Source organism: Coenobita brevimanus, chromosome 58, assembly GCF_032717465.1.
Source record: "Coenobita brevimanus isolate Jiangsu-jjx chromosome 58, ASM3271746v2, whole genome shotgun sequence".
Classification (NCBI taxonomy): Eukaryota; Metazoa; Arthropoda; class Malacostraca; order Decapoda; family Coenobitidae; genus Coenobita; species Coenobita brevimanus.
Genome location: NC_137011.1, coordinates 29615026 through 29628618, shown reverse-complemented (window position 1 = coordinate 29628618; position 13593 = coordinate 29615026). Strand labels below are relative to the sequence as shown.

The 13593-nt window shown below is 41.3% G+C and overlaps 1 protein-coding gene across 1 annotated transcript in view; it reads left to right on the top strand.

The window, feature by feature from the left end:
- LOC145402551 (uncharacterized) overlaps positions 1-13593 on the top strand; it is a 62924-nt gene that overhangs the window by 26799 nt on the left and 22532 nt on the right. The window contains exon 6 of the mRNA XM_080274557.1: positions 2769-2929. Within this exon, the coding sequence (XP_080130683.1) occupies positions 2769-2929 (161 nt within the window). The remainder of the gene's footprint in view (positions 1-2768; positions 2930-13593) is intronic.

The following is a 13593-nucleotide window of genomic DNA, read 5'->3' as shown; positions in this document are numbered from 1 at the left end:
CCTTATAGTTCTCACAAGCCGTCTCCATTATATGTCTCACTGCAAATATTTGATCCACACATCCTCTGCCACTCCTAATGCCATCCTGTTCATCACACACTAGGACTTCTAATATCTCTCTCTTACTTTCTTTATAATAATTCTTCCATATACCTTCCCTACAACACTCAATAAACTTATGGCATGATGATTCTTGCACTCACTTCACTCACTTTTATTTTTGTACACGGGTACAGTCACAGCCTTTTTTTACTCTGCTGGCACAGTTTCACTCATCCATGGCTTCTTACATATCTCCAACAAGCACTTCATTCTGCTTTCTCCACAACACTTAATCATCTCTACATACACCTCATCAACCCCAGCTGCATTCCCATTTTTCAGCCGCTTCATGGCGTTCTTCACCAGTGCTTGTGTCACGTTTCCTGGTACTTCATTTCTTCTCTGCACACCCCCAAAGCCAATCATGTTTACAACTGCTCTGCTTTTCTATTCCCATTCATCAGGCTTTCAAAATAATATCTCCATCTGGTCCTTCATCCCCATGGCTTAATAATCTACCACTTACATCCTTCACACTTTCATATTTCTTTCTGCTGTCACTTGTACATTTCTGCACCTCTTTCCAGAATAACTTCCTATTTTCAGAGTAGTTTGCATTCATTTTTCCTCCTGGATCATCATTTACTTCATTCTTTTTCTTCTTCACTAGTCTCTTTACATGCTTCTTGCTCTCAGTATATTCAGTTCTTATTTCAGTTGAATCTCTGTTCTATAACCACTCTAGCCACTTCTTCCTCTCGTCCTCCACTGCTCTCTTAACCTCTACGTCCCACCATGCTGTACTTTTCTTCCTTGTTGTTACTCTTGCCACGCCACACACTGTTTTAACATTCCTAACGAAGCAATCCCTATATTCATTCCACTGGCTGTCCAGATCCATCTCATTCCAATTCACTGATTCCAACTCCTCCTCTACGTTGGTCCTGTATTCATCTGCCATTTCTTTGATCCTCAACTTCTCGACTTTCAGTCTTTCTCCCTGACTGCTCCTCTCCTGGTTCACCATACTCCTCACAGCTTGATCTTGCATACCACGATCTGACAGACCTCCACATTGTCCTCTCACGGCCTTCATATCAGCAACCATTCTCAGCATCGACCTCTCTGCGAGCACATAGTCAATCAGCCTCCTTTCAACCCGATCCCTGTTCCCTTTATACCATGTATATTTATGTGCATCTTTGTTTTTGAAATATGAGTTACAAATGCACTACCTCCTTTCCAGACACACATTCTTCGGTCACTTCCCATTATCATTTTCACTTGGTACTCCATTACAGCCCATTATGTCCATCCTCAGAACTAGTGCCTGCTCTTCCATTCATATCGCCCAATACGATCACTTTATAGCTCCTGGGCATTTCTCCCACTGCTTCATCCAGGTCATTCCAAAACCTCTCTCTCTCTCCTGTCATCACATGATGCATACACTACAATCACTTCCACTTTCACCATCTCAGACTTGAACTTGACATACATACATCTCGAGCTGACACATTTATAATCTCTCATTCTACTCTGCCACACCTCTTTCATCAACAGAGCAACTTCTTCCTTGCATCTTCGTCACCCATTCATGCCTGATCTTACACATTTCACACCCTCCCTCTTGTCCACTTCACGCCCTTTCATCTTTGTTTCACACAATGCCATCATGACATATCTCACACTCTTGAATGCATTCACCTCTTCCACCCTATTGGTCTCCTCATTCACACCTCTCACATTCCACATGGCCCTGTGAATCTGCCCATTTGGGGGGCCCTGGATAGGTATTGGGCCCTCCGAGGCTCTCCTGAACGTCTGCCATGATTAAGTGATTTTGGATAGGGGAATCTGGGAGACACTTAACCCTGCCAAAAACCCTGGTTATATGGTTACCACCCAGCATAGTAAATGGTTTCCTGGGTACAGGAAACCATTTGGGTTGTCACTCAGTGTAAATACCATAAAGCATCCCTACATTTAGAGACCATAAGGCATCCCTACATTGAGTGAGTGGATGATGGGTGCCCCCTATCTACCACTACGTAAATATTTGTACCCTACAAAAAAGAGATTTATGAGGGAGAGCCAAGATTCCAGGGGCTTGAATAATGTGTAAATAAGTGTATGGCCCATTTTACTGAACATACTGTTTACAGTTCTATCATGCTTTCACTTTCCTTGTTTCTGGACACTTCCTCACCACATCCATTGGTATGGGGGGGGGGGGAAGTAAAAATGACAATGATAACATACTGACAATGATGATGATGATGATGATAACATACAGGTACTCAAGATAAAAGGATTAAGATAAATGGTTTGTTTTCACCTTACAAATGTATCTAATCCTTGTGTAGTCAGTTAGTGGTCAATTGTAGTTTGATTTGTGGGTTGATTTGACTATACTCTTTTTATTTTAACTTGGCCCTAAAGCCTCATCATTCCATCATGAAAGCTGCATTGTAACAATTGCATAGCACAAAAATGTGACTGTAGTCATGAAGAGGTGCTGTGGAACAATTGTAGAGCCATATCATTGTCTTAGAATTAAGCTACAAAAGGATAGGAAAAGGTTGTGGTAACTTTGAAGACTCATGCTCACCTCATAACTGTGGCTTGTCAAATTTTATGTGATGTAGTATTCAAGTTGTAAGAGTAGCCTTGTTCCAGTAGATGAAAACAAACCAACTGTAGGGTGACATTCTCTTTGGTTGCAGTGTATGGTAGCTATGATGATGTAAGCTTGAGTGCCTTCATGGAGGTCCAGCTTAACTGCCACTATCGGACGGAATGGGATGACACTGCACTCCAGCTCAGAGTTCTTGGATCACATCCAGAATCAAATTCAGAACTAGTGTATTGGCTCGTCAAGTTTCCTGTGAGTACAGTGTAGACACAAATACATTTTTAACCTCTTGAATATGGTGCTGTCTTTTTATAATATACTTCTGCTGTTTCCACATGATTTTATTCAACTGAGGAAAGATCTTTGATGAAGTGGTTAATGAAGCAGTATCTAACCCTGCTAGTTAGGAAAGAGTCTCCTAAGCTGCATAAAATTATCTGAAGGTTGCTGAAGCATATGAGTAGGTCATCAGACTAAACAGATTAAAGCAAGTCAAGAAACTGTATCTGCATTCAGTTCCCAAGTGAACTGTAATTTTGATCTAAGTATTTCCATTAAGCTTTGTATTTTAGATTTTTTTTCTTTTCCCCCTATAAGGGAAAGCCTTAATTATTTAGTTTGTAGTGAGCAGTGACCTTACAATTGGTGGAACTATCTTTGAGCATAGAAAAATACATAAAACTACTGTACTTGGATTTCACCATGTGGTAAATATTGTAACCAGATTGACCACATTATAATTAGCAGAAGGCATAGGAGTTATTTGCAAGATGTTTGCGTAAGAAGGGGGGCAGATATAGGTAGTGATCATCAGCTTTTTGTGTCAAAGATTAAAATAAAACTTAAGAGAAACGTTAATGGTAATTGCACAGGAGGTAATCAACATGATTTTGATGAGCTGAGAATTGATGAGAACACGAAGGAAAAGTTTCAGCGGGAATGTAGGAACAGGTTTCTGGTCCTGCAGACTTTGATGGAATCTAAAGACAATGATATTAATCAGTTGTAGAGAGAGGTAAAAGAGGTTTAGCATGAGAGTGCTAAGGTTACTGTTAAGGAAAAGGGAAAAGCAAGAAGGAAGAAGTGGATGTCAGATGAAACATGGAATGCAGTTCAGAAAAGGAAAGAGGCGAAGTTAAGAAGTGAAGAACAACATGTTGATGGCCAGGTAGTTGAAGTACTTAGAGCAAAGTACTAGAGTTTACATTCTGAAGTAAAAAGACTCATTAGACATGATAAGAGGAGGCTATATGATGAAAAAGCAACAGAGATAGATAGAAATTAAGTAAAAATGACGGTCAGAGCACAAGAGCAGCGTATCAGGCAATAAAGGAGTTAACTGGGACTGAAAAGAGAAGGAAGGAAATACCTGTACGAGATAGAAATGGTAACTTGCTGACTAAAGATTTGGATATAAAAGGAAGGTGGAAAGCGCATTTTGAATCTGTTCTAAACAGACCAATCCCAGCTGAAGAGGTCATATTGCCAGCCAAGAGAGATTTGCAGGTACAAGCAGGGGCTATAACCTTGGAAGAGGTAGCAAAATCTATAAAGGAGTTAAAGAACTTTAAGGCCCTAGGGGAGGATGGAATAATTCCTAAAATGCTTAAGGTGGAAAATGATGAGTTGATGAATGTGCTTTTGAAACTTATTAATGTGGCTTGGGATAATGAGGGAGTTCCTGAAGAGCGGAAAAATGGAATGATTATAAAAATACCAAAAAAAGGAGATTTAAGTGTATGTGGAAGTTGGAGGGGGATAACTTTGACACCTGTAGTTGCAAAAGTATTTTCCAGAACCTTGTTAAACAGAAAAGAGCCAGTAATTGATAAAATTTTAAGAGAAGAACAAGCGGGATTTAGAAAGGGTTGAGGTTGTAATGATCAGATTTTTATTGTAAGCATCTAATGCAACAAGCTAATGAGAAGAAAATGCCACTTAGTATGTGTTTTGTGGATTTTGAAAAGGCATTTCATAGTGTTTCACATGGAGCTATATTGAAAATAATCAGATTTTATGGTATACCACAAAAGTTTGTAAGTATTATTAGAAACCTGCATGAAGGTACTTTTTGTAAGGCAATGGTGGATGATTCTTTGAGTGATCCATTTCAAGTTAGGTCAGGAGTGATTCAAGGAGGAGTTCTTTCACCTTTGCTGTTTTTTATCTATCTATCTATCTCTCTATCTATCTATCTATATATATATGTATGCTAGGAAGAAGGAACCAAAGGCCGCGAGCTCACAATAACTGTTCCTTCCAAGGGAAAAACATAATACAAGAGAGAGCCAAATTCAAGATCCAATCATTTCGAGATGCCAGGACACACTGCGTTTGAAAGACTGGAGATCATACTTAGTAGGAAATACAGACAGAGGGAGACAGTTCCAGAGTTGACCTGTTGCATAAATGAAGGACTGGGAGTAATGGTTAACGCTTGCATTAGAGAGTTGGACAGAAAAGGGATGAGAGTTTGCTGCTAGACGGGTGCTGCATGCCTGTCATAGAGGTGGAGGAATGCAAGCAGATGGTTCAGAGGAGCAGTGACCATTGAAGTAGCAATAGATAAGAGATAAAGATGCAACAGTGCAGCAAAGAGACAGAGGTTGAAGGGAACCAGCAAGAGGAGGAGAGTTAATGAGACGAAAAGCCTTTGACTCCACCCTATTGAGAAGAGCTGTATGTGGGGAGCCTCCCACACATGAGAGTTGTACTCCACACGGGCGGAAAAAAAAACGTGTATAGAGTCAACAATTGTGCAGGGGTAAAGAAGGAACGGAGTCAGCTTAGCACACCTAATCTCTTGGAAGCAGATTTTACAAGAGATGTAATATGATCATTCCAAGATAAGTCCCGAATAAATGAAACCCCAAGCATATTCAAGGATGATGCAGGATTAAGCTGAATATTATTAAACATTAGTGGGTACACCTGTGGAAGATTTTATCAGATTGATAGGTATAAAAATTGAGTTTTTGATATATTAAAAACAAGATTATTTTTACCCCAGTCAGAGATACAAACCAAGTCAGACATTAGGTGTGTCATAGCCTCATCTCTTGTTTGTTGACATAACTGCTGAGATGGATGTTGCGGGAACTGAATGGAAAGGTGAAGGGTGGAGTCATCAGCGTATGAGTGGATGGGGTTAGATGTACAGCTTGGAAGGTCATTGATGAATAAAAGGAAGAGAGTTGGTGGTAGGACAGAGCCCCGAGGAACACCACTGTTGATAGAGCTAGGAGAAGAGTGATGGCCATCTACAACAGCAGCTATAGAATGACCAGAAGGGACGCTATAGATGAAGGCTCAGATAGAACGATAGAAACCGTAAGAGGGCAGTTTGGAAAGTAAAGATTTATGCCAGACTTGATCGAAAACCTTTGAGATGTCAAGTGCAATGGCAGAGCTTTCACCAAAGTCCCGAAAGGAGGATGACCAGGAGTCTGAAAGGTAGGTGAGAAGATCGCCGGTGGAGTGTCCCTGACGGAACCCGTACTGACGATCAGATAGAAGGTTGTGATAGGAAAGATGCTTTAAAATTTTTCTATTAAGAATTGACTCAAAAACTTTTGAGATACAGGATGTTAAAGCGATTGGACGGTAGTTAGAGGGTTGGGAATGGACACCCTTCTTTGGGATTGGCTGAATGAGAGCAAACTTTGTGCAAGAAGGAAAGTACAAATTGAAAGGCGGAAGAGTTTGCCTAGGCAGGGTGTAAGCACAGAAACACAGTTCTTGAGGACAATAGGAGGGACTCCATCAGGGCCATATGCCTTGTTAGTATTGAGGCCTGTGATGGCAGAAAATACATCTGCTGAAGAAATTTTAATATCAGCCATGAGGAAGTCAGAGGGGGGGAAGTGATGGAGGAACAGCACCAGAATCGTCTAAGGTGGAATTGGAGGAGAAAGTTTGAACGAAGAGATCTGCTTTATCAGTAGAAGAGATAGCTACAGAACCATCTGAGTAGAAAAGAGGAGGTCACAGATTATATTATGAAAGAGGTTGTAAGGAGAACAGGTGCAGGAATTAACTGGAAAGAAAATAAGAGGCTGATGGAGTTGGACTATGCTGATAATATTGTACTGATTTGCAAAAGTATTTACAAGATGGAGAGGGTGCTTGATTGTCTGGTGGAGGAAGGAGAAATAGTGGGATTGGTAATAAATTGTGAAAATACTGAAATTATTAATATGAACATGGAGTACCAAATCGATTGTGTAGTTGGGAATAATGTGGTGAAAAATGTAGGAAATTTTAAATATCTAGGAATGATTGTATCATCTAATGGATCATTAAACAGTGAAAATGAGAAGATTAGACAGGCTTGGCAAGCTGTTGGAATGTTGAAATCTGTTTAGAATAATAATGTGCTTTCAGTACATACTAAACTGAAAATTTACAAGTCCATGGGTAGACCAGTTTTAATTTATGGGCATGAGTCATGGTACAGTACAATTGCAACAGATCAGAAAGTATTAGGATTTGAGATTAAAATACTGAGAAGGATTCTTGGGGAAAAGTGGCAAGACAGAGTTACAAATGAAAGAGTAAAGGATATTACGAGAGTGGCCAGTTGATGAATATGTGAGACTGTCTTGCTGGAAATGGCTGGGACACATATATAGAAAAGAAGATGGTTTAATACAGGATGTGCCAGAGTGGACTGCTAGAGGAAGAAGAGACAGAGGTTGGCTGAGGGAAACTTGGTTGAGGACAATGAAAAGAGAAACAGGAGAGGAGTGTTGGTGGGACCTGAAGGAGATGGCAAGAGACAAATATTGGTGGAGAGAGTTCATCAAAGCCTTTTGCTTCCTGTGGTGTGCCACAGGAAATAATTGATTGAGTGAGTGAGCAGTGTGGGCTTGGATCTGAAGTTCCAAGATTGATGTGGATACAATACTCAACTTTTTTGTCATTTACAGTACAGTGTGTTTATTTCATTTTTCTGTGTTTATGATTGAGAGTGGTGGTGCACAAAGGAGGAATGGAGTCTGTGAGATTATATCAGTTAGAGACTGAAAATGAAGCTATAAAAAAGCAAGAAATAATTGGAAGGCAGCAGGTGTTCATTAAGTATATGAAAAACTTATAAATTGAAGAATAGGGAGGAAAGAGATTTTGAGATGTATAGAAACAGTGGTAGGTGGGGGCACTCACCATCCACTCACTCGATGTAGTGCTGCTTTGGGTGTCTGCCCTCTCCTCATTTCTTTCCTTCCTCTTCTGTCTTTCTTTCCTCTTTCTTCTGACTTTACATTCCCTCTTCTGTCTTTCTTTCCTTCTTTCTTTTCTCTTCCTTCTCCCTATGATTGGCTTTACACTGAATGACAAGGTAAATGGTTTCCTGTACACCAGGAAACCATTTACTACACTGGGTGGTAACCATATAACCAAATTATGGTGCCTGGTGGTTTAGTGGGTAATTAAGGCTCTTCAGTCAGATTGAGCCGGTGCAGGTTTAAATCGAAGAAATGGTTGGGGTTTATTGCTCACATAATGCCACTCAGGGATGAGTGAGGCTGGTCACTCTCATCTTAAAAGTCAGGACCAACTTGCTTAGCCCCGGGCTCCTATGCTTCTCATGGGGCAACATAGGGTTGGATGATGGATGGATGTAGTAGAGAGAGCAGTGAGATACAGGATATGCCAGAAATCCTGCTTGAGCAGAGATTTACCACTGGAAGGAAACAGTGCTATGATGGCACCTTTTTACAAAAGTAAGGGTGACCAGAATTAGTGCAGAAATCTATGTGGAGTAAAGTCCTTTAATGTCTGGCTCAAATTTTTGTGGATGAATAATGGTGGAAATAGTAACAGTGACTGCTGTATGTTGAGTAGAGTGGTTTGGAGAGTGGTAAAGAATGTGTAAGTCAGATTTTTATGGTTATTGTTGTTGTTCAGCCACAGTCTGTTTGATCGAGCAGGCCCTTCAACTGCAATTAAGCAGCTGTACTTAAGGGTTTATCCCTTAGGTTCCCTACATCACTAATGTTGTGTCTGTGTGGCTTGAGCTTTGCAGTGCTCCATATGTGTTGCATTGTGTGGGCATATTCCATCTATCCCAAATCTAAGCTGTTAGCTGAGGAGGGATGAGTGATGCTGTGCTCCAAGCCTAGCTAGGTGAACCCAGTCCACTCTGTTTATGGACACTTATGATGGGTGGATATCAGGAGAGGGGCATTGGAGTATGGTGTTGTGTTCTAGGTGTTGTACTGCCCTGCATGTGAAATGAGTGTGTAGGTGTTTCTTCCTTGGTGGTGTTGGAATGTCTGGAGGTGACTGGTGTTGTAGAGGGTTTGATAATGTGTGTGTGGTGATTGTGTCGTGTGCCAAGGTGTGCTGTGTCTCATTCATTTAATGATAGATGTTGTTCTTTGTCACAGGCTGCTTCATAGAACTGTGTGCCCCTCATATCAAGGTAGTGTATGACAGGGAGGACTTTAGTTTCAGTGTGTAAGTAAGCTATGGGAGTGGTTTTGGTGCTGCCAGTGATGATTCATAAGGTGTTGTTTTGTGTGATTTGTGAGATGCTGCAGTGGATATTATATAGGATGGGAGTCCAAGCTGAGCCATAGGACATTGCTGATCTAAATGCATTCCTTGTAGAGTAAGGAGAACGTTTCCTTTTGTTGCCCACAATCTGACTCTGTAGTTGCCCTGAGTGCATTGAGTCTGGGGGTGCTTAACCTCTTGATGTCTTGTACATGGTCCTAGTAGGTGAGTCCAGTGTCATATGTCATTCCAAGGATCTTAGTGGAGGGTGTGTGTGGCACACATACATTGTTAAGTGCAGTGTGGGGTAGTTCCTGTCGTCATGTTTACTGCTGGTGATGAGTATAGTGGTGAATTTGGCTGGGGAAACTGTCAGCCTGTTGTCTTTGACCCAGTTGATATAGTCTTGCTACAGTATGCGGGCTGTTCGCAGTATGGTGTGTGGTTGTTGTGGTGATGTCATCTGAATATGAGGCAGTGCTTTTGAGTGATTGGGGTGTGAGAATATCATGCATGTACAGGTCGAAGATGGTGGGTGTGAGAACAGAGCCGTAAGGTACTCTGTTATGGTAATTTCGTGTTCATGATGACTTGCTCTGGATTGTAATGTGTACTTGTCTACCGGACAAATAGTTTGCAAGTAAGCCAGGGTTTTTTGGTGTCCTCCATGTTTGTATTGTATATCTTGGTGATAAGTTTGTGTTGGGGGATAGCACCAAAGGCTTTACTAATATCTATTCCTGTGAGAAGTGTGTATTGTGTGGGTGTCTCAGAGTTGATGCCATTCGATTCTTGTTGTTTGAGATTAGGCGTTAAGGTGTTTGTACAGTGCAATGCTTTGATTCTTTGTAGTGAAGAAGCAAGGGAGACATGGGGAGTGACTTTGTTGAGAATGAGGCACAGCTATTTTGGGTGGGGTACCAAGTAGTGTTATTGGTCAGTTTGAAGAAGGATGTGTTGAGTCTGTTTGGTTTATGTTTAGTAATGATTGTAGATATGTATGAGTGAAGCAGATACAGTATTGTGAAGTATGTGAGAAGGACTGCAAGATGTTTATGGCATATATGGATCTGGAAAAAACATGACTATAGTAGGACTCGCATAAATTTGCGGCTGTGGTGTGGCCCGCACCTGTGTACAGTGTTGCCACGTTTTCTATACCGTTATCTCTCTCTCTCTCCTGGCGGGAGATGTGAGCCACCCTGAGTACTTTTGATTCTTTTATAAGTTATTTATGATTGTGCTTTCATTTGTTAATTTGGTTTTGTTATATTTAGTGATATCATTTTTTGTATACGGCGACAGATGACCCGTTATTGCAGTACCATGATTGATTTTCATTCATTCATTCTCTTTCCCCTTCCTCCATCTCTCTCTCAGCCTGACAATGCCTCCACCACCACCACCCCCCGTCATGCCGACAATTCATTTAACCTTGCCCCTCTCCTGCCTCTCTCTCTCTTTTCTCTCTCTCTCTCTCTCTCTCATTGCAAGAGACATTTTGGATATTTTCTTTTACATCATATTATATATATTGTAAATCTGACATCATTTCCACACCACCCTTGAGGTCAAGGCCACCGACTGGGTGTGGAAGTGTTGCCGCTCGCGAGTGAATATTTTTTTTTTTTACTTCGGTATTGGCTTATGCCTACTATTTTGTCCTACATATTAGCTTATGATTATAAATGTGATTATTCCTCGCCCTTAAAATTACGGTAAAAACCAGTAAATGTGAGCATTTTTACCTAGCAACACCTGTACAAGCTATGCATGGGTCTATGGAGGGTACATACTTTACCTTAGGCCAGACTGGGTGTGTCAGTGTTGCCACTCACAAGAATTATATATATTGGGCAAATATGAGTTGGAGCAGATGGGGGACGTGGAAGATGTGTGTAGAATATTTACAGAAGAAATATGTGCAGCATGTGATGTGGTGTGTGGAAGGAAGAGAAGACGGAGGGGGGTGCAAGGAACAGCGTGGTGGACTGAAGAGGTGAAACGGGCTGTGGCACAAAAGAAGAAAGCATACAATGAATGGATGAGTAATAGGGGCGTGGAAGAAGTTGAGAGGCGGAAGAGAGAGTTATATGTAGAAAGAAAGAGAGAGGTGAAAAGATTAGTAAGAGAGAGTAAGAAGAGAGTGGATGAGGAATTTGGAAGGAATTTGAGTGTAAAGTGGAGGGACTGTAAGAAAATGTTCTGGAAAGAGGTGAAAAGAGTAAGACAGGGTGGAAGTGAAGTTAGCAGGGGAGTGAAAGATAAAAATGGTAGATTACTAGTGGAGAAGGGAGAAAAAGTGAGCAGATGGAGAGAACACTTTAAGGAATTGTTGAACGTGGAGGATGGAAGTAATGCGAGTATAAGTGGCTGGGGAATGGCTGGGAGAAGGAGGGAGGTGAGAAGACAGGAAGAAATCAGTAGGATAGAAGTTGTGGAAGCAATGAAGAAAGTTAAATCAGGGAAAGCCCCAGGAATTGATGGAGTGTGTGGTGAAATGCTGAAGCATGGGGGAGAGATAGTAGTAGAATGGATGTGGAAGATGTGCAGATTGGCCTGGGAGGAAGGTAGAGTCCCGGAGGATTGGAAGTCAGGTATAATTATTCCCTTGTACAAAGGAAAAGGGGAAAAAGAAGTGTGTGGTAATCATAGGGGCATTTGTCTTCTTAGTATAATAGGAAAAGTGTTTGGTAGGATACTTATTGACAGAGTTAGAGAAAGAACAGAGGAATTAGTTGGAGAAGAACAGGGAGGCTTTAGGAAGGGAAGAGGTTGTGTAGATCAGATATTCATTCTCAGATCTTTAGTGGAAAAGTTTCTAGAGAAGGGAAAGAAGTTGTATGTGGCTTTCATGGATTTGGAGAAAGCATATGACAGGGTGGATAGACTAGGATTGTGGAAAGTGTTAAGAATATATGGAGTAGATGGGAAGTTGTTGAATGCTGTGAAGAGTATGTACGATGGTGCGAAGGCTGCAGTGCGTGTGGATGGTGAACTAAGTGAATTTTTCTCTTTGAAAGTTGGGTTGAAACAGGGATGTGTCATGGCTCCATGGTTGTTCAATCTGAACATAGATGGGGTAATAAAAGAGGTACAAGGTAGGGTAGTGGATGTTGGAGTGGCCCTGGTGAGAGAGGATAGTGTTTGGAAACTCCCTGTACTGTTGTTTGCAGATGATACTGTGTTGTTGAGTGAAGACGAAGGGGAGCTGCAAGGCTTGGTGGACGAGTTTGAGAGAGTGTGTAAGAAACGGAATCTAAAGGTGAATGTAGGGAAGAGTAAAGTGATGGTCTTTGAGAGAGGTGAAGTCAGTGAATGTACAGCGAGGTTGGATGGTGAGGAATTGGAAAATGTGAGTATGTTTAAGTACTTGGGTAGTGTGATGAGTAAGGATTGAGATTTGGAGGGTGAAGTGCTTGAAAGGGTACAGCAGGGAAGAAAGGTTGCTGGTTCTTTGAAAGCAGTGATAAGAAACAGGGAAGTGAGCATGGAAGTGAAAAAGTTACTACATGACAGTATTATGATACCAACTCTAACGTACGGAAGTGAAGCTTGGACGTTGTTGGAAGGACACAAGTCAAGAGTGAGAGCCGTGGAAATGAGTTATTTAAGAGGAGCCTGTGGAGTCACATGGAGAGACAGGCTGACGAATGAGGATATAAAGGAGCGTTGTGGTGTTGATGTGGATGTGATAGGAAGCTTTATGAGGAACACACTGAGGTGGTTTGGCCATGTGGAGAGGATGGAGGGTGAAAGACTGACGAAGAGAGTGTATGTGAGTGAGGTGGAGGGGGAAAGAGGGAGAGGTATATGAGAGAGGTGGGTGTGAGTTGGGAGCAGGGCAGTGAAATGGTGGGGGACAGGGCGACTTGGAGGCGATTTGTTTGTGGCCACCCCAAACGGGATTGAGGCGTCTGGCAATAGATAGATAGATAGATTTCTTTTACTGTGGATATTGGCATATTTCTTCTTTTTTCAGGCTCATAATCGTTTATCCATAACTGTGATATTATTACCCACCCTAAAACTATGCTAAAAACCATTAAAAGTGACTACAATTTCCATTAGCAACATTGTACAATATGTATGCCATGTTTCTGTGTTACTGTATAAATATTTTATGCATAATAAGATTACTGTTGATTCATCCATCAAAATACACAATTGTAAGTTTTATTCATCTGAATTTATCGTATTTGTGATGCCTTGTACATAAATAGCTTCCGTTTCACATCGCAAGTTGGGGAAACGTGGCACCATTGTACATAGGTGCGGGCCACACCACAGCTGCAAATTTACGCGAGTTCTACTATAGGTGAACAGGGTGGCTCAAGGAAAATTAAATGTGACAGTGAGGGCCTTGATATGAAATGGAGTACTAAATACAGAGGCTGCAAAGGTGCTGCTTAAAGGAG